This window comes from Ipomoea triloba, chromosome 11 (genome assembly GCF_003576645.1).
Source record: "Ipomoea triloba cultivar NCNSP0323 chromosome 11, ASM357664v1".
Lineage (NCBI taxonomy): Eukaryota > Viridiplantae > Streptophyta > Magnoliopsida > Solanales > Convolvulaceae > Ipomoea > Ipomoea triloba.
The window spans coordinates 14,802,514-14,815,831 of record NC_044926.1 but is presented as its reverse complement, the minus strand read 5'-3'; the positions used below and the strand labels follow the sequence as shown (position 1 = coordinate 14,815,831).

At 33.1% G+C, this 13,318-nt stretch overlaps 1 protein-coding gene across 2 annotated transcripts; it reads right to left on the bottom strand.

Annotated features, from left to right (window-relative positions):
• Positions 1-5,233: 5,233 nt before the first annotated feature.
• LOC115997107 (serine--tRNA ligase-like) lies at positions 5,234-12,034 on the bottom strand. Of its 2 annotated transcripts, none has more exons than XM_031236596.1 (11): positions 11,736-12,034; positions 10,904-10,971; positions 10,477-10,625; positions 10,304-10,374; positions 8,599-8,760; positions 8,410-8,515; positions 7,948-8,141; positions 7,613-7,716; positions 7,326-7,509; positions 6,061-6,240; positions 5,234-5,815 (listed from the first exon to the last, which is right to left on the bottom strand). In XM_031236596.1, the coding sequence occupies exons 3-11, from the start codon at positions 10,607-10,609 to the stop codon at positions 5,612-5,614; spliced, it is 1,338 nt and encodes a 445-aa protein (XP_031092456.1). In that variant the 5' UTR covers positions 10,610-10,625; positions 10,904-10,971; positions 11,736-12,034; the 3' UTR covers positions 5,234-5,611. The 2 variants fall into 2 exon arrangements, with proteins under 2 accessions (XP_031092456.1, XP_031092455.1); XM_031236595.1 differs by having other exon boundaries at positions 10,904-10,964.
• Positions 12,035-13,318: the final 1,284 nt, after the last annotated feature.

The window sequence follows — 13,318 nt, the reverse complement described above, 5'->3', positions numbered from 1 at the left end:
GTTATTATTTTATGCTTTTAAATTTTATATCAACCATTAAATAATTTATAGATTAATAATATTGGGTACAATCGTACATATTATATATATTTAGTTGTACTTGGTATTATTGATATCGATGTTGGTGGTTGTATATATATTATATATATTTAGTTGTCATGTATGTATACCATAGTTGTTGTATATTGTATACATACATGACAATACTTGATATTACCAGCACCGATATAGATGAAAAATCACTAAATTTATATACTTAAAATTGTTTTAAAATTTTTATTACATAGATTAATAGATTTTTAAAATTTTTACAAAACATTAAATGACAAATGTAGAAGTTGTTGAAAAAGTACGTAACTAAAATTGGCAAGTTAATTAAGTACTCCGTAGTTATTTTGAGTGTACTCCACTTTTAATTTGGGTCAAATTAAAATGGATTCAGATTCTCATAAGTAAGAAGTTTGATATATTATACACTCAAATAATAATGAGTGAATGTGAAATTGATTTTTAAAGTGTACCAATTGAGTTAAAAAAATTCAGTACGTTTTGAAAGACTTATAAGTAGCCTTTATCTCATATTGAAAAGTATGAGTTTGAACTAGTATATAACTATATATATACAATTCAACTTTTAAAAAATTTGAATTGTACTGTGTAGCATAAATACTTTCTTGGGCATATATATTGAGGTTGTGCAAGTCAAATTTCAAAATGAACTCTCTTGATTTTTCTGAAGAATTTTTATTGCAAATTATATATCGAAAATTCCTACAAGAAGCATTGATATTTTGAGGTTTTCAGCAATTACAGTTGTCCTTGGGTTTAAGATTTTTTTTTTTTAATACTAGTTAACATGTACCATTTAATATATAGTACGAAACAAAAAATAGAAGAGAGTATACTCCAAAATCAGTTACTAGAGGGAAAGCAATATACTTTTTGAGCAAAAGAGGAAAAAAATTAGGTTGTGACGCTAGTAGTGAGTCATTGACTGAATTTGTGGGTTTTATTATAAACTTGACCTGACTATCCGGCCACTAGTTTCGTTGCAGAATTATGATGAATTTATTTTGGTTTGGTTTTAACTTGAAATAGAGGATTTAATGTTACGTACCTATCTATATTTAGAATGCTTACGGGCTATGGGCCAGCCAATACTAAATTGGTAAGTCCTAAGAATAATCAATTGTTATACGGTGTACCATGGTCTATACTGTGATGTGGATCATAGTCGTAAAATGAGATTGTAGTATAATTAAAATGATATTTTAGTGTTGCTAAAATGTAACTGTTATGTGTAAAATATGAAATAAAAAACAGAGCTCATTCAACAACGTAACGTATATTGTTAAATGAAACTGTATTATAATTAAAATGATATAGTGTTATTAAAATAAAACTAGTGTGTGTAAAAATGAAATTAAAATTCAGAGTCATACAATAACATATATTGTTAGATGAACGTGGGGTGTAATTAAAATAATATTTTAGCATTATTATAATTAAACTAGTGTGTGTGGAAAATGAAAACTACACAATAGAGCTCATACAATAATGTATATTGTCAAATGAAACTGTAGTATAATTAAAATGATACTTTAGTATTACTATAATGAAACTAGTGTGTATGAAAAATGAAACTAAAAAGTAGAGCAATATTGTTAATTGAAACTGAAATATAATTAGAATGATACTTATTTCATGAACAACATTACAATATAGACCGTGGTCTAGAATAAAATTTGCCAAGAATAATGTGAGAGATTATTCTTCATTCTTTTACATGTCCTTAAAGCAATATAGGTGGATACATGGGGCCTTAGGGTTAGCCGTTAGCCTCCAAAATTTTATATATATTCCTTTCCTACAATCATACATAATAACCATATAAAATACTATACATATTTAAAAATGTATAAATAACTCAAATTATCCCTATGAAAATTATCGAAATTAAAAAGCAAAATAAAAATCATAAAATCACAAACCGCACACATCCTCTAAATGGAGAATCCATATTTGTCTATAATTTTAATGTGTGAGTGTGTTCTCATATAAACGCAAATATGAAACTATTACTTGCATTATTTTTGCACTTTATGGAACTGTTGCTTTCACTTTTAACACAATTTACTTACATTTCAAAGTTTAAATTATTTACAAAAATGCCACAATATTTTTTGAAATTGATTTTTGAACCGTTAGATCTTTTGTGTGTGTGTGTGTGTCTAGTGCAAGTAATTTACCTTTCACATTGGTGCACTTAATAATAACCATTGGTACAACTAATGATAACGTTTGGTGCAACTAATATTGTTGCTCGGTGTATATAATATTGTTGCACATTTAATACATTTTACTTGCACTTTATGAAACTTACTTGCACTTTTAACACAATTTACTCGCACTTCAACGTTCAAATTATTTATAAAAATGCCACTACATTTTTTTTTAAATTGATTTTCGAACCATTAAATCTCTCAGTTTCAAGTTCTCTCATGTGTCCCTGTTCTCATTTGATCTGTTTCACTGGTGCTCAAGTGCAAATATGTACTTTTAACAATAACAAATTTATTTTTTTACATATAAAGGGTGCTTATGATTTGCGACTCTACAAGTACACTTTGCAAAATTACAAGTGCATTTAATGATGTGTAAAGTCTATTATTCAAGAAGATTGAATTTGTAGATATGACAGAATGCAGTTGATAGTATTGCATAGTACATCAAAATTTAATATTAATCAAAATATCACCGCATATTTTCTTACAGATAAAATAGTACTTATTTTTCTTCTAAGCACCAATTGTCACTTGAGCTCATTACGGTTAATTTTTATATATGTATACACACTCTCTCTCTCTCTCTCCGTGTTCATAGTCAATGTCACTGTGTCACATATAGTCAAAGTCCAAAACCAAACAATAAAGACAAACAACACAAGTCCTCTTCTTTTGTCCTTCATATCCTAAAGTAGCCGCAATATCAACTTATAAAGGTTTGATACATCAAGATTAACTCTAAGGGTATGTTTGATGAGAATAATAATTCTGAAAAGGATTTTATTATTGAACAATTCAATTTATAAAGTACAGGAAGAGATGTATTTATAAGAATACAAAGAGTCATAGTCAGATGAATAATGATAAAAGGTATATTTATAATAATGCAGAGAGAGGGAGAATGAATTCTAGTTTGACTAGAATATAGAGTCCTATTACACCCCCTCAAACTTTAAGGCTTCCTATAGAAAAAGTTGAGCTTGTCCGATCCCTTGGATCATTGAACCTTGTTGTGGGTAGTGGTTTAGTGAATATGTCTCCAGATGGTTTTTTGTAGAGATGTAGTACAGTTTACTTGTAGTTCCTTTGATACTACTTTGTCATGAACAAAATGACAGGCTTGCTTAAAACACCGGATTTGAACACAAATAGATAGCATCAATGTTGTCACACCAAAATTTTGGTGGTTTTTGTATAGTAATCCAAATTCTTTAATTAAAGCAACTAACCATGTTACCTTTGCTGAGACATTAGCTATAGTTTTGTATTATGCTTTTGATAAGTGCAAATTCTTAGTACTTTTATAATAACAACAACAACAACAATAATAATAATTATATACTACTAAAATAATAATAATAATAATAATAATAATAATTCTTATTATTATTATTATTATTATTATTATTATTATTATTATTAGGAACAGTCTCACGTATCCTTACCTGTAATACGGGTCAAGTCAATTTGATTGATTGGGAAAGTGTAATACTTTTAAGTTGAAATGTCATACTTTTAAATCAAAATGTAATATTTAGGGGTTGAAGAGTTATTAGAAAAAAAATGTGTATTACTAATAAGAGAAAATTGGTTGATTGTTATTTATGAGAGAAAACGTAATAATGTAATACTTTTAATGAAAAATGTAATACTTTTAAATTAAATTTGTAATAATAGAAGTTGAAGAGTTAATTATGAGGAAAATTATAACACTTATGAAAGAAAGTGTAATTCTTTAAAAAACACAACTCGTCTCACGGTCTCATATGGGATTTTACCATAAAATTTTATTTATGTATTGCAAATGTAAATTTATTTATTTGAATAAATTAAGTCACATGTATTTTAATACAAAATTTAAAAATGTTAATTGTTAAAAAATTTAAAATCTAAATAAATTAAAATATTAAAATTAAATCTTCATTATTAATTTTTATAAACATAAGTGATTATTTTTCATATCAATACATTCTTTTTCTTATTTAAATTTTTAATCCAAATAAAATTTTCTACACATCTCATTTTGCAACGCTATTTAGTCATACTTTGCAATAAAATGATAAGACATCTCATTTTGCAATGCTATTTAATCATACTTTGCAATAAAATGATAAGATAAGTGTATATTAAAGTGGTAGTGGATATTTTTTTATATTTTATTTTGAACATATTAATATAATATATTAGTAGTATAAATACATATATGTAATTATTATTTATTTTGAAAATATTAATATAATATATTACTGATATAAATAATTAATTTTAAATATTTATAAACCAATATTTTAGTCGGAATGTAAATATCATAATGTAACATATATAAATAATGTGACATATATAATGTCATCAATTAAATTAACGGCGTTATTAACATCATTAATTGTTGTCTTTAATGGTACCAAATTAAAATATAAAGACAGTTTGATAAAACATTATAATACATAGACTTAAAAATACGTTAACCAAAAGTGTTGTGCTTTGATTATTTTGATTTTGACTTATGTTTTCACTACAATTATAATTTTGCTATCCTTTTTTTTTTTTTGTTACTTCCTTTCATTACTTCTTCCATATATTCTAGTCTAGTCTAAGAAATAATAAGGGGTAGGGCAAGGGCAAAAGAGATTCCCACCCCAATTTTTACGCTTGAGTTGGGAATATAATCGCTCCCCGTATCCATCTCGGGGGATTTTGCAAAGACAAGGAATTCCTGTCCCGCAATTTTTAATTTTTCATTAATACCGCAAATTTAAATTTAATATAAAATCTATAATCCATCCACAAAATAAAAACATAAAATATGCATTACTAGTCAAGAATAAAAACACAAGAAATTAACTACACATTTCTACAGTAAATATTAGGGTCATTTAATACAAACATAAATATATTAGCTAGCTAACTTTGTGATATAATATTTTATATACAACAAGCGAAATGCCATATTCACAATACACTTGCAAGTGGAATTAATGTGGATCAAAGTCTAGCACAAAGGAGAAGGAAAGAAAAATCAAACGAGTAACCATGTCAGTAGATAATTCAATGATTTTTGCTTTATAAATGCAGCAATAAAAAACAATTTTTTTAAAAAACATAAAAAGCCCCATTACCACAGCATCAGGTAGAACAGTAGTATATGTATCTGAAACATTTCTGCAGTAAGCCATTACTGTGAAACGACAGCTTCTCACATCAGTCTCAAGGGGCATTGGATCACAAACAATCATTCTTAAGTTATATTTTCTAAAACCAAGCTACAGCTTGATGTAGTGTTTCCATAAAGCCTTGTTTCTCGTTTGAAGACGTTAGAAAGTAAATGCTCATTTGGATTTTTTATCTTTACCAGTTGGGACACTCTTGAACGGAAGGAATGTCACTCCACCCATGTAAGGTTGCAATACTTCGGGGACCTCCACCCCATCCTCCTTCTGGTAATTCTCGAGGATACAGCAGAGAGTCCTCTCTGTAGCTGTCAAAGTAGAGTTCAATAAATGAACATATTGTTTCGCCGATTGGTCATTTCCCTGTGTCAGCAATGATGACAAGGAGAAAGGTAAGAAAAACCTAACCATCACAGTCATACCTCATACTCCGTATTTAAGAGCAAATTTTGTACACCAACCCAACAGTCACCATTGAATGAATTTCATCCCCCACAAATAGTAACATGTAGTATGGAGTAACATTTAAATATTTTATATAGGTAATCTCAAAAGAGTATTTTTAAGGAGATCATTTCACAACAAAAAATAGAGGAAGCAAATCCCACCTTTTTCTGCCCATACCGAATTTCCAATCTTCTTGATTGGTAATCCGTGCAGTTTGAGCATGAAACAAGTTCTCTGTGTGTGGCAGAGGCAGGGAACCAGCCTTCTAAATCATACTTTTTTGCAGCAGCATCGTTTAATGCACCAGAAACAATTGAAACAACATGATAGGGAATCTTTAGCTGCACCCAAAAACGATACTTTGAACTTCAATTATATTTATTAAAAGAAAAACAAAAACAAAAACAAATGCCACATTAAAGAAAAACAAATATTATTTCAAACAATTGCCATGTATCATACAAAAATGACACTTTCAGTCACAAAAATAAAGCAGAGACCATGTTTCTGAAGACTTATTGACTTAATATTATGTTAGGCTTCTACAATATAAAAATGCCATGTAACTTCAGACTACCTTCACAGTCAAGGTATAAAATGCATATTTCATGTAAAGTGCTATGAAACAACTATAGAATTGTTCCTATCTTTCCCTAATAAGTAAAGAATAAAGAAAAAATATAATAATAAAGAAAAAGGTCAGGCATTAAACACTCTGGTGAAATACATCTTATTTCATGGTTAGGCATTACAAACAAGCTAAATTATAGCATTTGGAATAACTATGCTTTCTGGCACAGCATGTTATGTGACAGCAGCATGCTATACTACAAGGGGCATATCACGCAACATGGGCTTGGGTTCATGGCACAATTTGCAATCTTGTAGCCTTTCCCTTCATATTCAGCAGCACAGAGAAGAGGAGAGCAACTCTCATCTAAGAGTACTTACATATATATATATATATATATATATATAAGATAAGATTATGCAGCTAACAAAAAGGAACTGAATGCATAGTGGCAAAGACAACAAGAAAGAAATGGATGTATAGTGGAGAAGCAGCGTCATTTTCATTGTTTCACTTTGAATTCTTCAATTTATTAAAGGTTAAACCTTCCTGTCAAATTGGAGATGGTGATAAAAGTGTATACAGAATATGCACAGAAAGTTGGTTGAAAATAGTTTAGTGATATACTGGAGCTTCTGTGCATAGGCCAACCAATATGCCAAAATTAGGATGTAGATTTCTAACATCCTATCAGGAGCATTGTAGACTATTTCCTTTCCACCAGCAATCATCAGTCAAACAATAAATAAATTAAAGTACAACCTTTCAGATGCCTAGGCATATAAAAAGTAGCAATTAAAACAAATAACAATATAACATTGCAAGAAACATGCAGTATTCCATGAAAGTTATGACCTGCTGGAAAAATTCCTCAGAGTTATTCATCATCTCCTCATGCATGTCCCAGGAGTCATTGCCATTTGGGCTAGTCATACAAAATTGCTCAACTTTTTCAAATTGATGAACACGAAAAATCCCAAGAGTGTCACGGCCATGAGAACCAGCTTCTTTACGAAAGCAAGTCGAATATCCTGCATATCTAACAAATAGTAGGGAAAAAAGGTGAAAGAAACTATTTGCATCCAGTAATGAAATAATTGTTTTAAAGGTTTTAGTACCAGGTCCACAAAAGTAGTCAATACCTTAATGGTAGCTCTGAGGGATGAATCCAATCATCCATATGATAAGCACACAGAGGCTGTTCAGATGTCGCAATTAGATATTTGTCATCTCCCTCGCCAGTTACCTATTAGAAAACAGATAACTCAATCAGTTAGATATTAGATTTCATCAAAACTTAAGAAAAAGAAAATTTTAAAAATGGAGATACACCAAGTTCAACCACGGAGAAGCCCTTCACAAACTAAACCCACCTTCAAAGACTTTTTCCATTGAACTTCAATTTGAAATGTTTGAACAACACTGCAGAAATCAAGACTTCAAGAAGCCATGTTTATTGAAACATCAGGGGAGTTACCTTGTAGAGTTCCTCATCAAATTGTGCTAGTTGAGCACATTTTCCCATGATATCTTGCCTCATGAAGAAAGGAGTTTGCAATCGAGAGTATCCCTTTTTTCTCAAAAAATCAAGGGCAAACATGATTAGTGCTTGGTTCAGATCAACGCCAGCATCTTTCAGATAGTAGCCTCTACCTCCAGCAATTTTTGCACCTAAATATGTAAAATACATGCAAATTAGCAGAGAATGAAGAAACAAATAAGACATGGGAAAGATAGTGGAATTAAAAGAATGGAGATTGAATTTAAATAAGGAAAGATAAAAATACTAAGAGACAAAGACAGATAAGCAAAAGTACACATAGCATTATTCATCCCATCATCCCAAGACTCAATTAAACAGATAACTTGGGCAATAATTAATGTCAAGTTTGTAAAAAATTATGTGGACCCTAGATGCTACAAATAGGAAGAGAAATACCCTTGTCCAAATCTGCAATCCCAAGAAGCTTGACAAGCTCAACATGGTTTTTAAGCCCTGATTCAGTTCTCTTATCACCCCATTGACGAATGATAGCATTATTGTCCTGGAAATTCATGTTAACATAAAATGAGGGAAAAGACTTTTGATGAATGAAACAATAAATAAAGTACAATGATACTAACACACCTCATTATCACTAACTGGAACTGAGTCATGTACAAGGTTTCCAATAACTTCCAACCTTTTATACAATGCTGCTCGGGCCTCCTGCACTTCTTCTTCCTTTTTTGCAGTCAATTTCTTGTTCTCCTCGGTATTCTTAATTAACCCACTTGCATCTTGTTTGGCCTTTATCAAATCAAATTGCATAATTCAGTCTTGGAGAAATCAAACATTGGAAACACATCTCACTCTAGGAAAATTACATTAAAAAAAGTAGTTCTATAGAACCTTAAAAAAACAAAGGAAAGAAAAAAGAAAAAGAAAGAAAGAAAAAAAAAAAAGAATAAAGCAAGGAAATCTCAACCTACTCAGTAATAAAATCACAAAAATAGCAAAGGATCATATTTTTAAACTTACCATTTATATTCTAGTATTATTCCTCAAATCAAAAACCAAGTAGTCAAGTTATAGCAGGTAAGATCTTAGCACCATATTCTTCCTACCTTGAAAGATGAAGTAATTTCACTTTAACCAATATTATTGAATTTTTTAACTTACTACTTAAGCAGATTTACAGCCAAAATTTAGTATCATAAAACAATCTGTTTTTAAAAGTCACTAATATAGGGTAGAGTGCATAAGTAGATTAAACAATAACAAGAAAAACACAGCAGTGTACACATTGCACACTACAAAAACACTCGGCTGAGTTGGCTGACTCAAGCACCGAGTTGGCAAACTTGGGTGCCTAGGCCGGCTGACTAATGTCTGCCCAAGGGTAAAATCCCCTTGGCCTAAGGGGGCCAAAGCGTAACAATGTCGTAAAAATCAACCTACGCAGCCTCCTAGGCACTGCGCCCCTAGGCCTATGGGATTTCACCCCTAGGCGCCATTTAGTTGGCCAGCCAATTAGGTGCCCGACTCGGCCAACTCGATGCCTCGGCCTGGCAAAAAAAAAAACAATTTCCCAAACTAACCAAGAATCCCTAACCCTGGGAAAGTAGGAAAAAAAAAAAAAAAAAACAAAGCTTCTTCGCAGCTCCGCTCCTTCTCCAACAAATGCAAAGCTCCACTCCAGTGTCACTTGCTCCTTCTCAAGCTGGACCAACCGTTGCTTGCTTGTCCTCCATTTCCTCTGCGCATTCGTGCCACCTGTGTGTCTTCTCCAACTTCTCGTCATCGCCGGTATTAACTTTGCCTTAGTATTAAGTTCGTTAGTGGCGTATTAACTTCACCTTATTATTGCACTATAGCCTTTGCCAATTAACCCAATTTGCCTAAGTATGTTAATACATATGCCATATGTTAAATGGAAACTGCCTTACTGCCACTGCTGCCACCGTTTTTTTTTTTAAAAAAAAAAAAAAAAATAGTAGTCTGCCTAGGCGTCCGACTAGCCCCTAGTGTCTTCTGAAACATTGGCGCCTACGCTGATTTTTACAAAAGTGAGATTACATTGTCATAATAAAGGCCTTAGAACAGAAGACTTTAGATTTTAGCATATAATTTTTTCCCTCCACTAATGCTATCAAGTCAAATATGCATCACAGTGAAACCAAACACTAACATAACATCAATGCCATCTGTCATAGCTAATCTCAAAGCCTAGCTACAAATCTTTAAATAAAATATCCAAGTCTCTGAAAATAAAAAAGAAAAGATGGCACATCCACAGAGAACTGTGTAAAGTGTTGTAGGAAATAATTGAGCAAATATTAGGCAGACTTACTATCTTCAGCTTGGCCACTTCTTTGTTGATCTTGTTAAATTCTTTACGCAAATTATCGAGCTCAAATTGACCTATATAACATCACCAACATTCAAGTCGTATTAGAAGTTACTAAGCAGTACATTTTAGGGACTAAATGAAAATTAGTGAGCAAGGGAGTCAAAGTTACATACGCTGACGCCACACTTTGTCAAGCTCAATGACCTCGTCGACAATATCAACGTTAGCAGACCGCCGACGTTGAGATTCTCGGATGACTTCAGGGTTGTGGCCCTTGTCTTCTCGGAATAGATTTATGTCAAGCATTTTCTTATGGTTTGATCTGCAATTCAGGAATGAACCGTCATGAGTGTGTATATACAGATATACATACCAGAAATCTGGACAGAAAAAGAAAGAGAAGCTACAGGATCTATAAAACACAGAGTAGCGGCTTTGGAACAAGACATGGAGCAAACTTAAGGAAACATTCTACAGCACTCAAAAAAAAAAAAAAAAAAAAAAAACCTAGCAAAGAGAAACAGCAATTCAACGAAGTAGCCCAGTTAAAATGGAGGAAAAGAGGATCAAGATTTAAGAATCAGAATGAACAGCGCATACCTAAGATTCCAAGGAGTTGAGCTTGCCAAACTTGCCAACCTCTCACGGAAGCCTTCTGGTGCTGCTCACTTGGTCGGAAGCAAAAAAGCAAGAGAGTGAGGGAGCGGCAGTCAAAGGTGAGGGTTAGAGTTAGGTTATATATGTTATACTATACTATTAACATATTCTAATAAATCAGACTGAAAAAATAAATAATAAAAAGGATATGCAAATGCTAAAAATAATTACAAGAAACTAGTCTTATGGCAACGGGGCAGGGCGAGGGCAGGGAATGGGGGGCAGGGAATCGGGTTATCCCCGCCCCTTTTTTTTAAATAATAAGGGGTTGATGCAGTTGAACCAACATCTTTTTACTGGCCTTTTCCTTCATTAAGGTAATCATTATCAGTCTGTTTAAATGACTCAGGAAATTAAATTAGCCTAAGAGAGCTATTGAAATCTCTAAGAACTCATAAGATATAGTGAAATCTCTGAATATTGTACACTGTACAATGGTATATACACTCAATACACATCACAAGCCACAATATGACATACTTCTATATCTTCTGCATCAATATAATATAATTGCTCTCCAATGAGTTTAGAAAATAATGGAAATGCTGCAGTTCTGGAACCACCATGAGTACCCTTTGCTTGCAGAAATTAATAGAGGGATTCATAAATTAAATAGAGAAAACTAATATTGCAGAAATTAAATATTGAAACCTAAATACCTAATATTGCAGAATATTGAAACAAAAACACAGATTTGAAAGGGAAACTCCCACTGGTCCACTAGTTAACTGGAAGGGAAATAGTGAAACACACACAAAGTTTTGTTTATTCATACTTATAGTTGTAAATCTCGTCCACTGGGAAGGCGACGGCGTGACAGCAAGCCTGGGAGGCTGAGACAGCGAGTCAGCGACAGAGAGGCGTGGCTGCGTGTTTACAGAGACGGTAGACACCAAAGAGTCAGAGACGGCAGAGACCAGAGAGGTAGAGGCGAAGTCCGGGATCGTGACGGTGAGCCGGTGAGGGAGTCTAGGATGGTGAAGGACTGAGAGTGAGGGAGTGAGGCTGTGAGGCTGTGAGGCTGTGAGGGCGGAGATGGGGGCTGGAGGGCGCAGATGGGGGCTGGGGAGGCGATTGTGACTGCTGATAAGGTTAACTTGGGGTATAAGTCAATAAGGGTTTTGATTAATATTTTATATATATATATATATATATATATATTATCCTACATCTATCTACAATATTAATAAGACTCAATAAAGTTAGGTTCTAACGGAAAGAAAAAAATGTTTGTGATAACTTTTACTTAAATAAATGGTTCATATTATTTTGATTTTTGTTATATATATTTTTTAATGTATCAAGAGTACAATAGTGAGTTCAGTACAGTAATGTTGCGTATTATAAACAAAGTCCCCATCTTCTACCACAAGTGTGTTACTTATACTATGGCTGCAACGGCTCTTCCTCTGGTGAGTGTAACGGACTCCTAGTAATGGCAAGCATACATTGAGTGCTAGTAATGATGAGCATACATTGAGTGATGGGTCGTAGTAATGGAGAACCGTTGGAGTAATTATCCACTCATCAATGTATAGACTTTGCATAACTGATGACCGTTTGTCTTCTTTGGGTCAATGCTTGTGGGTCGGGGTGCTGTTGCCCAATTATTCTGTCACCAGTCCCCTCACTCCCTAGCCAGCGAGAGTGGTTGAGGGTAATCTTTCTGCTTTTTACCGCCTCCGTTGATCCTGAATCCACTTCTTCTTCAAACTTTTTTATCGAACAGTAAGAGAATTGTGGCCGAGGTGCGGGACCTAGGCCAATTTTTTTGCCGAGGCATGACCTCGGCCATATAATTTTTTTTTGTTTTTGTTTTTTTTTTTGTTTGTTTGTTTTTTGGGGGCTCTATGTGCGAGCTCACTTCGACCAGCCATAGGCTCAGTCAAAGGTCAGCTCTCCCGTCAGGTAGCTAGCGAGATCAGATCTCGTGCCGGCCCTAAGGGAATAGAGTTCTTTTATATATATAATCGGGACGGATCATCAGCGAATGACATGTTTTTTGAGTTGCGCGGGCTCCTCCTATGTTCCATTGTCCCTTTCTTTCATGGCCTGGTCACATCTTCTCTTCTTGGCGTTGGAAGTGGATGGTTCGGGGTCCTCTTCCTTTCGCCACACATTTCCAGATAGGCTTTGTTGATGTTGGTACTGTCATGGATACTTAACAAACTCCGTAAAGTACCTGCTCTACACTAGTTCCTCTATTTGCCATTTTAAAGTGTGACACTCGTTAGTGTCATGACCAACCTGTTGGTGGAACTGACAGTATTTGATTTGGTCCTCACTCGGAGAAATTGTCATGCACTCTAAGGGAAAAATGTACATTCTAATTTCCTCAGTGTGACTTAAAATCATGTT

What these genes read in the sequence shown, in the direction of transcription:
- LOC115997107 (XM_031236596.1), bottom strand. Translation starts at nt 10,609, where the DNA reads ATGCTTGACATAAATCTATTCCGAGAAGACAAGGGCCACAACCCTGAA. An exon ending in AAGTGGCCAAGCTGAAGATA is followed by an intron (nt 8,761 to 10,303) that starts GTAAGTCTGCCT and finishes GATTTGATAAAG; the next exon opens with GCCAAACAAGATGCAAGTGG. An exon ending in GATTGCAGATTTGGACAAGG is followed by an intron (nt 8,142 to 8,409) that starts GTATTTCTCTTC and finishes TTACATATTTAG; the next exon opens with GTGCAAAAATTGCTGGAGGT.